The following is a 16,400-nucleotide window of genomic DNA, read 5'->3' on the forward strand; positions in this document are numbered from 1 at the left end:
GTTTAGAACTTCTTATGAGTGAACACTTCTTAGAAGGGAAAATGACCCAAGGGTATGAAATATTAGCTACACAAATAAAAATGAAAAAATACACATACATAAGTTAAAGATCTATAAGTACTATTTCAGAATTTATAGATATTTCACTCTGCCTACGGGAAACATTTTTAAACTGAGGACTTCTAATAGCTTAACATTCTGTTCATAAAACTCATTATCAAGTTGGAAGAATGAGCTCCTTTGGAGTTTCAACATACCTTAAAAGGTCACAATTACAATAAGATGGAGCACAATCCACTAAGCAATTCGGAACTGTTCACAACCATCAGTTGCTTAATGCTTAATGCGGTTGATGTATCCAATTATGGATATCAATGAAAACAATTGCAACAAGTCACTTCCATTATATCAAAATGTTTATACTAAAAAGGTTTTAGAGCTGAAAGCCTCTGACTAATCAAAATTCACTAATCGAACAAGTTAGGGCATAGTATCATTTTAGTTCGTAGAAAATCACTGAAGTAGGTGAAATGGCATTGTTTTTGTTATATCTCATATTGTGAATGTCTTCACAATGAGTTGCCCTGATATTTTTTGAGCTACCCTTGACAGTACATTCTCGCACAGGCAACACCTCACCAGTGGATTCTCAGCGAATACCACCACCCAGGGATGGTGGTATCTGCCGAGAATAAGTAACATTAGTCTTCTCTAGTGGGGAAACTTTGCTTATTGGAGGTAGTGCACTATCAGAGCAATTCGTTGTGAAGGCATTCACAATATGAGATGTAAAAAATTATGCCATTTCACCTACTTCAGTGGATTACTATGAACTAAAATGATGCTTTACACTAACTTATTTTATTACCAAAATGTTTATACTGTTTTAATTTTTTTAATATAAAAATAAATAATTTCTATGTTTAAAAAACATTAAGTGGGAAAACATCATTATAATAATACACCATGTGTTCTTTACCACATACTTTTTATGCGGGAAAACCTTTCACCCGGAAAACTTCTTACGCTGGAAAATAATACATTACAATATATAGTGGAAATTGGGAATTAAGAAACCAAACCTGGTACAGAGGAAAATTTCTTATATGGGAATTTGTTATCTGGGTTCTACATAGTTTATTAAGTCATTTATATTACTGCAAAAAACCATAGAATTGTCCTCAGAAAATTGGGGAGCAGTTCTTGTTCTCTGTTTTTGTACCATTAGAAAACATCCCATGTGCTAGAAGATTGTTTGAATTAATCTTCTATTAAAACATGGTCTAGAACCATGGAGTTTTGCAGATTCCTTGGGCACTGCTTTTCTTGGACTAGTGTTATTTGTGGAGTCCTTCAGGGTTCAGTGCTGGGTCCGCATTATTTAGGGTATTTATTAATAATATTGATAAAGGCATATTGAGCTTATTGTCTTAAGTTTGCAGAGTGGATAATGAGAGGAATCAGGACATTTTCTATGAGAAGACCTAGAAAAATTAGGCAGTTGGGCTGAGAAGTGGCTATTGAGGTTTAACATTAACAAATATAAGGTACTGCATATAAGAAGCAGTAATTCCAGAATAACATACCGATTAGGTAGCATCACACTCAGGGTAGTGGAGAACACAAGAATCCTAGGAGTAATTGTACTGTCCCACACGAAGTTCTCTGAACAGTGCAGATGAGCTGCTAGAATAATTTATGGAGTTCTGTCAGTGATATACAGGAACTTTGCCAGCAGGGACATGGAAGTGATTATTCCATTGTATAAGACAATTGTCAGGCCACATCTTGAATACAACATACAAGACTGAAAACCTCATTTTAAGAAAGATGTGAATCTTAGAAGGGATGTAGAGATGAGCAACCAGATTTGTCAAGAACACAAAAGATTTGCATCTGCAAATTGCCACTTGGAAACTAAGCACTTATGAGGAGACCTAATGGAAGCGTTTAAAGCTTTAAATGGATTGAGTAAACTTAATGATAATGGTATTCTAACTCTTACTCAGACAATGTACACAAGGGGATAAATTTAAATGGGATGTTTGCAGGATATATGTACTAAATTTGCTTTCAACCAGAGCATAACTGATTGTTTTAACAATTATACTGCAATCACAGCATGGATTTGTTAAGGGACAGTCTTGTCTAACCAATCTGATAGGTTACTTTGATGCAGTCACCAAGGAACTGAATGCAAAAAAATAATTTTTACATCATGTACTTGGAGTTCAGGAAGGCTTTTGATACTGTTACACATAAAAGACTACTGTACAAACTGGAGAAATGTGGCATTAAGGGCAAGTTATTGCTAATGGATAAAGGGATGGTTAAGTGGAAGAAGACAGAGACTGGTTATCAATGGCCACTGCTCTTCGTGGACTAAGGTTATTAGTGGAGTTCCCGAGGGTTCAGTGCTGGGCCCATTATTGTTTTCAATATTTATCAATGATATTTATCAAAGCATCAAAATATATCTTGGCAGACTGCACTTTTTTAGCAGTCATGCTGACTACCCTTCAATTAGTCAGGTGCTGCCTAGCTGAAGGATAGTCAGCAGAACTAGCTAGAGCTACAGTACACATGGCTATATCCACGGTGCTTCTGTGCAATCTGTTGCCTAAGTCCCAGGGAACACTTGATCACCAAGATGACTCAATCTTACTTCCCCTGATTTTTATTTGTTGGGGATGCAATGTTATTTGTTATTTGGATTTTATCAGCATTAGCAACTAAGGCCATATTGCTCTGGGGATATGCGGTGGTCATTCCCTGACCTTTCCGCATCCTCCGTATTTGGTGGTCACGGGCTCGAACCCCGGTCTAATCAAGAAGCGTGTGCTACGCACTGCTGCTCCTGCCCACCTGGCTACGGAGGCGCCAAAGGGATGCAATGAAAAGTGCAGTTCTACCAAGACAATTATTGTAGTCTCAGTGATCTGAGGGAAACAACTATAAACTTTATCAGGAGTGTCTAACACAATGAACTGGTATGAGTCTTCACTAACAAGATAAAACAATTAGGACCATTTAGGACCCTTCCACCAGTTATTGTAACCGTATCAGTGTACATTCATTATAACTCTAACATATATCCTACTTCCAACAGGTGCACAAGGACTTTTCACTCACACTGTATAATTACATAATGGGAGGATGTGTGGCAAAAAAACAAAAAAAAAAAAAATTGTATCATTTTTACAGTATCATTGATGTATTCTTTATTTAATACAGGCCTGGCCAACCCAAATCGTTCTGCAGGCCAACTTGACAAACTACAATTTTCTGCGGGCAGCACACAAAATAAAACAATATTTTAAAAATAAAAAATTAAATGGCATAAAAATTTATTTTATTCATTCATTTTTATTATATATATCTTATTATATATTTTTATTATATACAAAGAAAAGTAAATATCAATGAGATATTTGCTTTTCTTTGCAATCACTCAATTTTTTAAAATCTACTTCAATATTGGTAGCTACATATCTTAATCGATTTTCCAGATTTTCATCTGTTATTGAAGCTCGAGATTTACTTTTAATAAATTTCATTTTTGAAAAGAAAGTTTCACAAATGTATGTGGATCTGAAGGCACTCAATTTTTTGTGCAAAAAATCTTAATTTGGGATACTTTTCCACTGTCACATACATGTTGTAAAAGTTGATTTTTGATGTTTTTTTCCTTTAAAAAACATCGAAAATCTTCCTTTTTCCTTGTACCTATTGAGTAGCTCACTCAACTGGCACGAGAAGATACAAATGCTGTTCAGGACCGAGTTCTCCCTCCCTGGCATTTCTGTGACGCAACGTGGGTCGATGAAGTGAAGGAGTAGTGGGGATTCGGTGGAAGTAGAGCTGGTCTAGTATTATTTTTGTGGATTATTTATTGTGCCTAGTGCAGCTAGTGAATGATTTCCCACTAATGTAGTCAGTAGCATATAAATCATCTGACAAGCCACAAAAAATAATGTGGAGTGCCGCATACGGCCTGCGGGTTGGCCAGGCCTGATTTAATACATACACTGTGCTTTATTTTGTATGTACCTTACAGTAGATGCAGCACAATAAATAAAAAATTAGTATTCAGTATCATGTTATGCAATGAAACAGAAAAGGCAATAACTGTCATAAGCTTTCAATTTGAAAATCCAGCAATCATCTGACCCTAAGGTTACTGAATTTTTATTTTTTTTTTAAATTCCTGGTTGTAATAATAACATACTGTACTTTACAATAAATACTAATAAAAGAAAATTTCATTCTAGATTAACATGAAAATACCATAGCAACAACTCTACTGTACTATACATACATATGGAATATATTCTTATATTAAATACTGTATGTAAATACTAAAAATATTTTTCATTCTCATTCATTCTATTTTCTAAAACTTATTCTTGTGGAGCTGATGAAGTTGGCTAAAGTTCATAAATCAAGAGATTGCTATTTTTAATTAAATACTAAATAAAAAAAAATGACATTTAGATGATCTCAATCAGGGAGAAAATAATAACCATTTGCATTCAGATTACAGAAAACTGGTACAAAAGCTACAAAATCAAAATTACAGACTAAGAATATTGCATAAGCACTCACCAGTTTCGACATTTTTTTCCAATACTTGTCTTTTAGAAACAAAATCTTTCAGATTATTCTCTAATAAAGTTTTTTCTAATAAAAAAATAAAAAAAAAAAGAAAGAAGGAAAAAAGTTATTCACTTTCATTTAAAAACATAAGTATAATAAGTTTTCTTTACACTAAAAGTACTTTGTTCAGAAAGCCTTGTTATCCCCCACGCCATAGTTTTCTCTGATTTTTTTTTTTTTGTCAGTGCACAAAACGAATATCATTTTGCAAGCTTACCTTATACTGTTGCACAGCTGGTCACCACAAAAAAAAGAGTTAGATTATAATCATTAATAATATTAATAATTACATGTGATTTTTATGCATGAATTGGAAAATAAATAAATAGATAATTACAACTCTTAGATTAAGCAGGTTTTACAAATATAAAATTAGCTTTACGAAAACTATTCCTGACAGTTATAACAAATTTTATAAAAACTACAGAGGAAAATAACCCATATGCCTCTCATACATTCTTTACTGACAGCAAGACAACGTGATCTGTTATCAGAGGGTTAGGAAGTACATTTTCTCCAAAAAAACAATTTCTCGGAATTGTTTGTGTTGTGTTGTGTTTCTGTACACATATGGTTCCTAACAGATATAAAGCATAATTTTTATTTCAGTAATAGAAATATGTGAACCCTTCATGAGAAAGAAGCCCTAGCAGACTGGGAGCAAGATGTGGCCATGTTCAGCTGCACATAGTCCAGAATGTAGTGGTTTGGAAGTACTGTATTAGTACACAGAACTTCCAAAACCACTACACTGTCGTGCAGGCACAAAGCTTAGAAGTAACCCCACCACTTTATAAAAAGTAAATATGATAAATGTAAATAAAAAAAAAGGCTGTAACAACAGTTACTTATCATGAGTGCTTCTGTGTGTGTGTGTGTGTGTGTAGCATGATTTTTGCAACACCAAATTATGTACTTCGATATGCAGTGTGAGAATAATAATAATAATAGAGGCATGTGATGCAAGAAAGCAAGCATATGAACTTATGTAGTATCAGCCAAAAAAAAAATTCACACAACCATTCCCTCAAAAAGTTTGTCCAGTTCCTCTTGAATTTATTTAAGCTATCAACTTCCACAACGACAGATGGAAGTTTGTTCCAGCAATTAACCACCTGCCATCTAAAGGTAAACTTCCACACATCTATTCAAATTATTATTATTATTTGCTAATCAAAGTAGTACTGCCAGTACTATTTAGTACTCACCAATAATGAAAATCTATTCATTACTTAAATGGCTAGATGTCTTCAGGCCAGAAGTTGTGCCATTAGATTGATAGAAGTGAGGACTCATGTAATGCAAGTGTCTGAGATATCAGCTGGGCATTGCCACGGAATAGGTTGTAAAGCATCATAACAGAATATCCACTATCATAAAAACAGCTGTAAGGGTACTTACACCTACAAAATTTGCAAGGCATCTTCCTATCCTAAAAATAATTTTGCTATCAAAAAAAAAAATAAATAAAAAAATATATATATATATTAAAAACTGACAGCAGGATTGGTCTGATGTTAGTACTAATAACTGCACTAGATCAGGTTCTCTCTAAATTAAATATTGGACCAGCATTTAAAAATATGTGGATGAAGGAAGAGGCAGTTTAATTATGAAGGAACCATATAAACAAATAACAATTTAAAAAAAAAATTCTCATGCTAATTACTTTTAAAAACAGTTGTTGGTGCTTTGATGTCATTAAAGCAAAAATCCATTGGCAAGTACTGTTGTTATTGTAATAGCACATTAACATCTAATGCCACATTGTATTATACATTTCTACAAGTAAGCATTGACAGGACAATCTGCATGTTAGGGGCACTGAAAAATTGGGAATAAATGCAAGATCAGAAATTGGTCATTCAAAAATATTTGGCTTTTTATGTGACATGAACTTTAGGTATGACTGAAATACTTTCTTACAACTGAGCAATTTTTTGTAATGCACCAATGTAAAAATTAAAATCAAGCAGTTTATTTTTAAAAGCAAGTTTTTAAGATCATGGCTAACCAATCTGATTTGAAATTATAATGCAGCAACAAAGGAACTGGATGCAAAAAATAATTTTGATGTCCTATACTTCACTTTCAGAAAAGCTTTTGATACTGTTGCACACAAAAGACTACTATACATATTGGAGCAGTGTAGCATTAAGAGCAAGTTACGGCTAAGGATAAAGGGATGGGCAAGCAGGGGAGGACAGAGTTGTTATCAATGGGTACTGCACTTCTTACACTAACGTTATTAATGGAGTCTGCAGCGTTCGGAGCTGGGCCATTGTTGTTTTCTATACTTAATAATAATACTGATGAAAGCATATCAGGCTTAATGTCTAAGTTTTCAGAAGCTACAAATGCTGATAATCTGTTGTTGTGGAAGGGGGGATAGTTTGAATAAATTCAAGGAAGAAAACTAAACAAACTATTAGAGGGGAGGCAGATGATATGAGAATTTTTTTTTTTTTTTTTTTTGCTGATGATATACAATATTACTTTCTTGCATAATTTGCCACTACTAATACTATTATTAAAAACTTTATTTTAATAAATATATAGCTAAAAACTTTACTGTTGCCTTTAAAAAATTGTGTAAAAATCCCTCATCCCCCCCCCCTCCTTCTGCACCTTAAAACCACTCTGTTCACTCAGTGGTAACTTACTGTAACTTTTAAGAAATGTTTAATCCCCAATTTAATAGTTATTAAATAACAAAGGACATGAGATATTACAATGAACAGGAGCTAAAAATAACACAATATTACCTGCAAGCGTGCCTACTTAAGTGTTAACCTTCTGTCACTCACATCCTCAATTTTAAAAAAACATACTTGTGTGGCATTCGTGTACTCCCTTTTTTTTGTTTTTATTACTCAGTAACCATTTCCTCAGTTGAGAAGTGCAAAATTATTTAAAATAATTTTTAGGGGTGGATGACAACAGGCCAACTGTTATTATTGTTGTTATTTACATAGCACTTTAGAATCTAAGGCCACGTTGTGCTATGTACTATATATGTTTCTACAATTGTATGCTGACCGATTTGCATATTGTGTAGGCGGAAAAAAAATGAAATGGAAAAATAAGCGATTTTTTTTTCCCTGATCACTTTTATCGGTTGAAAATTATATTAAAAAAAAAAAAAAAAAAATTTCCCCTTCGGAATATTATAATCCTTGCATACTATAATTAATTCTATAATTCTGACAAATTTTACTTTTATTACTTATTTATTATGGTTATTATTAATTGTATGAGGCCAAGAGCACCCACTCTGTACCGAACTTCTAATTTTCCAAACCTTGTAATCATTGTGCACTGTAAAAAATATACTACAGTACTTTAACCTGAATTCTACCCAAATCTGACTATTAATAAATTATTATTATTTATTATTTAATAATAAATTTATTATTTATTTATTATTATTTGCAAGAGGCCATGAACTTCGTACTGGATATCTGATCATGGTTATTATTAATTGTATGAGGCCATGAGCACCCACTCTGTACCGAACTTCTAATTTTCCAAACCTTGTAATCATTGTGCACTGTAAAAAATATACTACAGTACTTTAACCTGAATTCTACCCAAATCTGACTATTAATAAATTATTATTATTTATTATTTAATAATAAATTTATTATTTATTTATTATTATTTGCAAGAGGCCATGAACTTCGTACTGGATATCCGATTTTGCAAACCGATACTGATAAGTGGATATTCATCTAAAATAGCAAGAATCTGCACGAAATGCTACCCTTTGTGCAGAAAAACAAATTTCAATAAAGAAAATAAAAAATAAAAATTTAAAATGCAACCAAATTTTTAAAATATAATCACCTTCTTCTATTTGTGCGAGACTGGCGTTAATGCTTTCTATTTGAAATGGGGTATCCATTTTAATTATTCTCCACTTCACTTTATGCAATTGATTTTTGCAAATACATTAGCTTAAAAAAGAAACAAATATTTGTTAACTGAGCAATAAAAAATATGAATATTTGTGTTCTAAAATCTCCATCAAAACAACAAAGTATGACTAACATAACAAATTACATGAGTTATAAACAATAAAAGCAGACGCCGCAACATTAAAAACAACAGCACCACGAGACCTCTGGTGTCAAACAAATTAAATTCGATTTCAAGGTATATGGCGCACATCGACATGGCAGGATCAAATCATGAAAATTAAAATAGATGAAGGTGCTTTCTTCATGAGTTGCAGCTATCTCACAAAATGATTCTCTGGGATTGGTCAACCGCTATTCAAAATATAACCGGACATCGCGTGCGATAAAAGTCGATATATTTATCGAAATAAATTTCTTTGATGATTTCATTTGTTCTACTAGTAGAATAGAAACATCACACAATCCTTAATATTTCACACAGACACACACACACACACACACTATCGATGTGAATGCTGCATTGGAACTACAACCCAGCGCCCATTTAAAATTTCCCAATTTAAAGCACAATTTGAGATCTGTTAAATTATAAAGCCTGGAAACTAGGGATCTGCGAGAAAACTTGACTACACTGTTTTAAGACTTTCAGTGGATTAAGTAAATTAAATCACTGATGGTATATTTATTCTCTCTCTCTCTCTCTCTCTCTCTCTCTCTCTCTCTCTCTCTTGATGACGTATTTTTGAATCAGCTGTTCAAGCACGCTCTGCAAGAGTTGCAGTTATTCCTTGCTTGTGTCGGGATGGCCAGTTACGTGCAGTTAACGCCACTAAGAAATAGTGCTATTGTTGCTTTACGTGAGGAAGGATGTTCTTCCCGTCATATTGCTTATAGAGCGTCCTATAATCAGTCGACAGTAAATAGATTTCTTTCCAAACTCAAGGTCTGCTAATAGGAAAAAAGGAACCGGATGCAAACGAATCTCTACGCCAAAACAGGACCGCGTTTTGAAGCGCTTATGCCTTAAAAACCTTAAAGCTTCTTCGTCTGAGCTGAAAAGAGAATGGGAAGAACATACAGGAATGGTATCAACTGCAGTAACAGTCAGAGGACTCCTCTTCAAATATGGACTTGTAGCCCATTCGTTCTAAGAAAAGCCCCTCCTCACACAAAAAATGAAAAAGGCCCGATTAATTGGGTGTAAGGAGCATGTCAGATGAACCCCCGAGCAGTGGAAGTCAGTTATTTTCTCGGATGAGAAGAAATTCAACCTGCATGGCTCTAATGGGAGACAAATGATTCACCACAGACGTGGTGAAAAATACCATCCATACTGTATGATGTCTACAGTGAAATTTCCTACCAATCAAATGATATAGGGGTGCATTTTGTATCGCGGAGTAGGTCACCAGCAGTTTATAAAAGGTTCCGAAAATTCCAATGGATACCTGGCTATATTGGAAGGCAAATTGCTGCCAACCATTAGAGATCATTTTAACCTGCCAAGTAACTGCATCTTTCAGGACGACTCTGCTCCTTGTCATCGGGCAAAAAGTGTAAGTAGGCACTTCTGTAGCTACTTAAGCTTCATTTTTGCATTAGAGATTCGACAGTAATGTGTTTATATTTGTTACAGGTGAGAAAGTAGAAGGACATCACCAAGAAAGAGAGAATGATGATAAGCCTCGTGAACTTCAGGAAGCCATAATTCATGTTTGGAACCACGAACTATCAGTTGATTATCTTCAGAAATTGATTTTGTCAATGCCTCAAAGGTGTGCTGCTGTCATCAGGGCCAGAGGCGGTTCCACTTAATATTAGTTTGCACCTTTGTGAACTTTTCATTTTGTTTTCCATTTAAAATGATAAACTGAAGTATATACAGTATATACAGGTGAGAAAGTGGTTGGAAGAACGGTCCGTTACAGCCGGACCTGAAACCTATATAGAACTTTTGACATCGTGAGGAATCTGCAGTTGCTAGAAAGAAATCAAAGATCCTTTTATTATTATTATTATTATTATTATTATTATTATTATTTCATATTATTTCTCCCTGATTGGAAGTTCCACTCGTGACGGGTATTGCTACCAAGTACACAGGGTGGTTATTGTTATCTCTGGTCTTACTGTTGGTCGAGGAACACTCTGACTCTCTTACAGGTGATCAGGATTGCGACGTTCTGGAGTTCCTTGTAGGTGTTCTCTGGGAGACCTACTGCTGCTAGGCTGTTATGAAGGGTCTTTGGTACCATACTTGTGGTTGACACGATGATCGGGGTGGTCGTTACTTGTTGTATATGCCACATCTCTTTGATCTCCTGTCTCAGGTTCGTGTACTTCCTAATTTTTTCATCATGGGTTTGCTGGACACTGCTAGTGTTGGGCACCACTATGTCAATCAGGTAGGTAGCCTTTTCCATCTTGTCCACAAGGGTTATGTCCGGTCTGTTGTACGGGATGGCCTTATCCGTTATTATGGCGCAGCGCCAGTACAGCTTTTGGGTTGGGGTCTCTAGTACCGCCTGGAGTTCGTACTTGTAGTACAGTTCACATTATTATTATTAGTTATTTGGTGCAAGGAAGCCTGAGGCTTATGCTGCACCAGCCAAAAAAAAAATTCCAGAGTTACTTTGAGAGACAGTCAAAAGTAGAAGGGAATCACCAAGAAAGAGAAGAATGATGATAAGCCTCGTGAACTTCAGGAAGCCATAATTCATGTTTGGAACCACGAACTATCAGTTGATTATCTTCAGAAATTGATTTTGTCAATGCCTCGACGGTGTGCTGCTGTCATCAAGGCCAGAGGCGGTTTCATTTAATATTAGTTTGCACCTTTGTGAACTTTTCATTTTGTTTTCCATTTAAAATGATAAACTGAAGCATAGTGAGGGCTTCTGATAACATTTCAGTCATAATTGTCGTGTTTACCAAAACTGTTGCATAAAAGTTGCAAATGCTCATTTCGGAATATTTTGAGAGCACCTGTCAAATATTATTTAGCTTTGCCTTAACTATAATAAATATCTTTTGTTTATATTTCTATTTGTGATGCTAATCATTAATGTAACATACCATCGCGAAAAAGAGTTAAAAATGTGAAATTTCTAGATGCATTTTCTTTGAACACCAGTGTATATACAGTATATATAGGATTACCTAAAGAGATAGCATATAAGCCTGATATACTTTAATCAACATCATTGATAAATATAGAAAACAATATATTTAAAAGATTAAGAGATTACCTCACTCTTTTGCATAGAATGCTTCCAGTCGATGCTCTCCAAACGTAAACGGATAAAATGATTTTAATGAATTCTCTCGCTCATAGAAACATGACCGATCCGATGCACAATGGAATCGAAAGCCGATAGCCCCAAACCGACCCCGAAACGCATCGAACCAACTCATGTAAAACCATGAGTGCGCGAAGACATTCTGTCAGAATAATTAAAATAGTTAAAGTCGGAAAACTGTATACGAGAATAAATCATTAAAATCACGATTATAAAATTTGGATAAACACATTGACATACAAATTAAACGAAATTCGCTGTATTTTCCTCCTTAAACAGACAATGCTTTTCGACTATTCGTCTTGATCACAAGTCAGAAATAATGTGAAGTGTATGTGTGTGTGTTAAGTTCTTAAATGGAAAGATTATTTGTATTGGAGCATGCGTAAAAAACACCAAAAATCGGAAATTAGGTAATTGCGTGGCGCACGTTAACAGAATCTGAGTGAAGCTTCATTTCACGGGTCTCATCGATCAATAATTTTATTTAATTATGTTGTACTGTATGTATGTTTAAGATTTCCGCTTCATTAAATAGGAATACGTGGCCTTCACTGACGGCATGAAATGCCAATTCCGATGCGTTTGTGCGAACCGAAGCAACGTGTTGTTTCACGCATAAGTCGAGAGTACACCGAGTCGACCCTTGATACGATGAATCGCACTGACCATACAAGATCGAATACTTATATCGAGAGCGAAGAACTGTGTGATTTCTCAATATATTATGGAGCTTCTGCGTAGCCCTGGCTACAATTTTGAATTCTGTATCTTTAAAGAGTTTATGAGTTGCCTATACCATTGTTCGACGTACGCAACAGAAATCAAATTGGTCAGACAAGATTTCCCTTTAACAACGCAGTATTCAAGGTGTAGCCTGACCATTGCCTTCTTGTCCAATGGTATAATCGCCCAAGCTGTGTCTGAACTATAACTGCAGCCTTGTCTAGTAGATCCTGCATTACTTCTTTATTATTATTTTCCATTATTTATTTTCTTAATATTTTCTATTATTTTCCTTAGAATAGAAGTTAAACTAACAGATCTGTAATTACTTTTAGCCCTTGATTCCATTCCTTTTAACCCTTGATTCCATAACCTAACTGTTCTCTCTCTCTCTGTAAATTGCGTGTTCTCTGGTCGATTTGCGTGTTTTGCTGGACGAAAAAAACCTCATTTTTAGAGGAGGGGGGGGGGGACCTTGCTATCTACACCTGAGACCGACCATCTCAGCCACGGAGTGAAAACAGCCCATTAAAGTTCCTCGCGTCATCGATGGGATTTGAACCTGGGCTTTTTCCACCTGGTGTGGGGAGGACGATGACGACTGTGCTACCTGCGCAGATACACACTTGTGTAGTCTAAAATTGGCTAACTACGATTGAAAAATAAAGTGAAGTTGACTAAATACGTGTAGTTGTCCACTGCAGCGCGCCACAGACAACGTTCCAACGCCTTTTGCATTCGGTACGCGTAGAATGCATCAGAAATGAGCTACTATCTACGGAGACGTAGTTTGTTTTTCCTCTTTTTGTACTTAACCGATCTGTCTCTCTCTCTCACCTTATCAATCGGTCAGCTGTTCCAAAAATATCGCTAACTTCTTTCGAAAATACTCAAAGTAATTTTATTTACATTCGCAAAATAATCGACTGTACTTTAATTATATCATCATTCTTCTTTTTCTTGGTGATTCCTCTCTCTCTGGGTGGCTGGGGAATTTTTTTTTTTTTTTTTTTTTTTTTGGATAGTGCAGCATAAGCCCCAGGCGTTCTTGCCCCATATGGCTAATGATGATAATACACACAACAGAAATTAGCATTTCACCAAGTTGTCAAGCGAGCAAACACTTTTGTAGAAGTTCACTAGTTGTACTTGGTAATCTGTGCCCATGGCTTAAAATCATCAGTATATGCTGAATTAAATTCTATTTTTCATATTTTGAGTGAAATTTCTGGAGAGTGAAGAACCATGCAAACCTCATTCACAGTGTAAAAACAGAAATAATGAACTTTCTTCTGATTCCACTAGGAAGCATTTCTCAGCTGCACTTACCGACGCTAATTGAACACACGCTTTGTAAGAGAATAATGACACTATCCTTTTTCTAGAGTAACTGTCACACTTATTCTCGAAAAAAATAACCGTAGCAGAAGGGCGATTATATAGAAAAACCAATGGCATCATCATTTTACCCAGGACTGTGAAGTCAATTCGACTGTTTCCATCTAGTTTGAGATGCCCGCGCGGTTAGCACAATTGGTATAATCATCGTCCTCCCCACACCTAGTGGAAAGGATATGGAATCGAATCACGTCATTGATGAGAGGAATTTTTATGGTCCTTTTTCTGGGTCTTATCACAACGTGGCTGAGTTCGTCAGTCTCAGGCGAAGGTACCTTAGTTTTTCTCCCAGAAAGTGGGGTTTTCCGTCTAGCAAACCAACTACAGAACACACGCAATTTATAGACATATTATATATGGTGCAATACGGCCAACAGTTGCTGATGCGCCTAAAACCCCACAACAACAACAAATAATAACTAGTTTGAGGTGAACATATATCTACTTCAGCATTGAGCAGAGAACTGCTAAACCTGGGGTCCTGCAGATCACAAAATCCATAAATAGAGCAAATCTGTAAATGGTTATTACGCATGGTTATTGGTCTGGATAGTCTAGTTAATGAGAATTTTTTTTTGTTGTTGTAGTGTCTTGGGCGCATCAATGAATTAGGCCATATTACGCTTTATATATTATATTATTATTATTAATAATAGCCATATGGTGCAAGGAAGCCTGAGGCTTATACTGCACCAGGAAAAAAAAAATCCCAAGTTACCCTGAGAGAGAGTCAAAAAGGATAGAAGGGAATCACCAAGAAAGAGAAGAATGATGATATCCAGCTCAGGACCCTGGGTGCGCCAAGCCCATACTCACCAGATGTGATCCCCCGGGGTATATATAAATTGTGTGTTATATGCTCGCCTATAATCAACGATTTGAGGCCGACTAACACAGCCACGTTGTGAAAAAGACCCATAAAATTTCCTTATAATCATTGATGGTATTCGAATTAGTGTTTTCCACCAGGTGTGGAGAGGCCAGGGATTCTATTGACTGTGCTACTTCCATATGGGAAGTTAATTAAAGAGCAACTTAGTTCACTGAAATTGAGTCAAAAAAATATCACAGAAATCGGCAAAAAAAGCACTTTATTGACTTGATTGTTTATCCAAAATACAGAATGCTTATGAATTTTAAAAGGCTGGCACACTAAAAATATCCCATTTGTTTGTTAACTGGTGTGCGGAAAATGTTCGTATTGCACGTCGTTTTTCTGCTGCATTTAGGTGCCCGGTTTGAGCAACAGACCATGTGATCACTGGAAAATCCAGAGTCCTCAGTCCAGCGAGTGTTGTACTAGCATATAAGTATCACTTCCCATTAATTGAGTGAATAAAGAAGAACACAATGGTTTTTCTCCACTGTGGCTGGAAAGCCTATTACGGCAGTATCGAAGAGCTTCACCAGCTAGATCTCCCACACTCCACTGACGTTCTTTAGCTCTTACATAAACTTTACTCATCTAAAGGAGAAAGAAAACTTTTTAAGCGTAATTACTGGCAACAGAACAAAATAATGAACCTTTCACAAAACTTTGAATTTATTATATTAACGGTAAAGTCATTTATCAAATCACAAATTATAATTTATCAAATTTTGGACTCAATACTCTGTGTGTTTCAGATTAGAGTTACCTTAGAAGAATCTCATACACTTATGTGTATTATATCCATAAATTGCGTGTATACTCTGATCAGCTTGCCTATATGCTGGTTGAAAAACATGAGTCACAGGGATAAAAAAAAAATAATAATAAAAAAAAAAACCTGCTACCATCACGTAAGACCAACTAACTCAAACTCAGAGCGAAAAACGCCCATGAAACTCGCGTCGTTGACAAGAGATTCAAATCTGGGCTTTTCCACCCGGTGTCGGGAGGGCTGTGATTATAACCATTGCGCTATCAATGAGGGTAAATGCCTACAGACCTATCTGTGGGTAATCAGCATTTAGTAAATAATATGGTAAACAACTTTTGATGCTCCAAAAGTGTACATTATTTAACTTTGGTACACATATAGGTAAGAAGATGTTGTTGTTGTTTTGGTTTTTAGGAGCATTAGCAACTAAGGCCATATTGCTCCGGGATATGCGGTGGTCATTCCTTGACCTTTCCGCATCCTCCGTATTTAGTGGTGACGGGCTCGAACCCAGGTCTAATCAAGAAGCGTGTGCTACGCACTGCTGCTCCTTCCCACCTGGCTAGGTAAGAAGAAAGCAAATAATTACCAAAACAAAAACATCGTTATTTAATGTGGAACATCATCATCAGCCATTACGCATCTTGGCATCGAGTTAATATCCTCTTGAGGAATAGTTTAATAGTTCCATAAAAGCTGGCACACTTTTGGTTAATTGAAATACGAATGCCATCAATCACATTCCAGAAATGCTCGAA

At 35.6% G+C, this 16,400-nt stretch overlaps 2 protein-coding genes across 5 annotated transcripts in view; both read right to left on the reverse strand.

Annotated features, from left to right (window-relative positions):
• LOC150084162 (uncharacterized) overlaps positions 1 to 8,560 on the reverse strand; it is a 72,030-nt gene extending 63,470 nt beyond the window's left edge. Inside the window, exons 1-2 of the mRNA XM_090376140.1 lie at positions 8,503 to 8,560; positions 4,606 to 4,680 (exon numbers count right to left, since the gene is read on the reverse strand). Of these exons, the coding sequence (XP_090232266.1) occupies positions 4,606 to 4,680; positions 8,503 to 8,560 (133 nt within the window). The remainder of the gene's footprint in view (positions 1 to 4,605; positions 4,681 to 8,502) is intronic.
• A 6,550-nt stretch (positions 8,561 to 15,110) lies between these two features.
• The window catches only part of LOC150084163 (uncharacterized), a 63,033-nt gene continuing 61,743 nt past the window's right edge, over positions 15,111 to 16,400 (reverse strand). For all 4 annotated transcript variants that reach the window (XM_090375909.1, XM_090375912.1, XM_090375910.1 and 1 more), the window contains one exon: positions 15,111 to 15,464. In XM_090375909.1, the coding sequence (XP_090232035.1) occupies positions 15,279 to 15,464 (186 nt within the window). In that variant the 3' untranslated portion in view covers positions 15,111 to 15,278. The remainder of the gene's footprint in view (positions 15,465 to 16,400) is intronic.

The sequence above is a fragment of the Mastigoproctus giganteus genome, chromosome 6, assembly GCF_048544385.1.
Source record: "Mastigoproctus giganteus isolate SK-2022 chromosome 6, ASM4854438v1, whole genome shotgun sequence".
NCBI classification, from domain to species: domain Eukaryota; kingdom Metazoa; phylum Arthropoda; class Arachnida; order Uropygi; family Thelyphonidae; genus Mastigoproctus; species Mastigoproctus giganteus.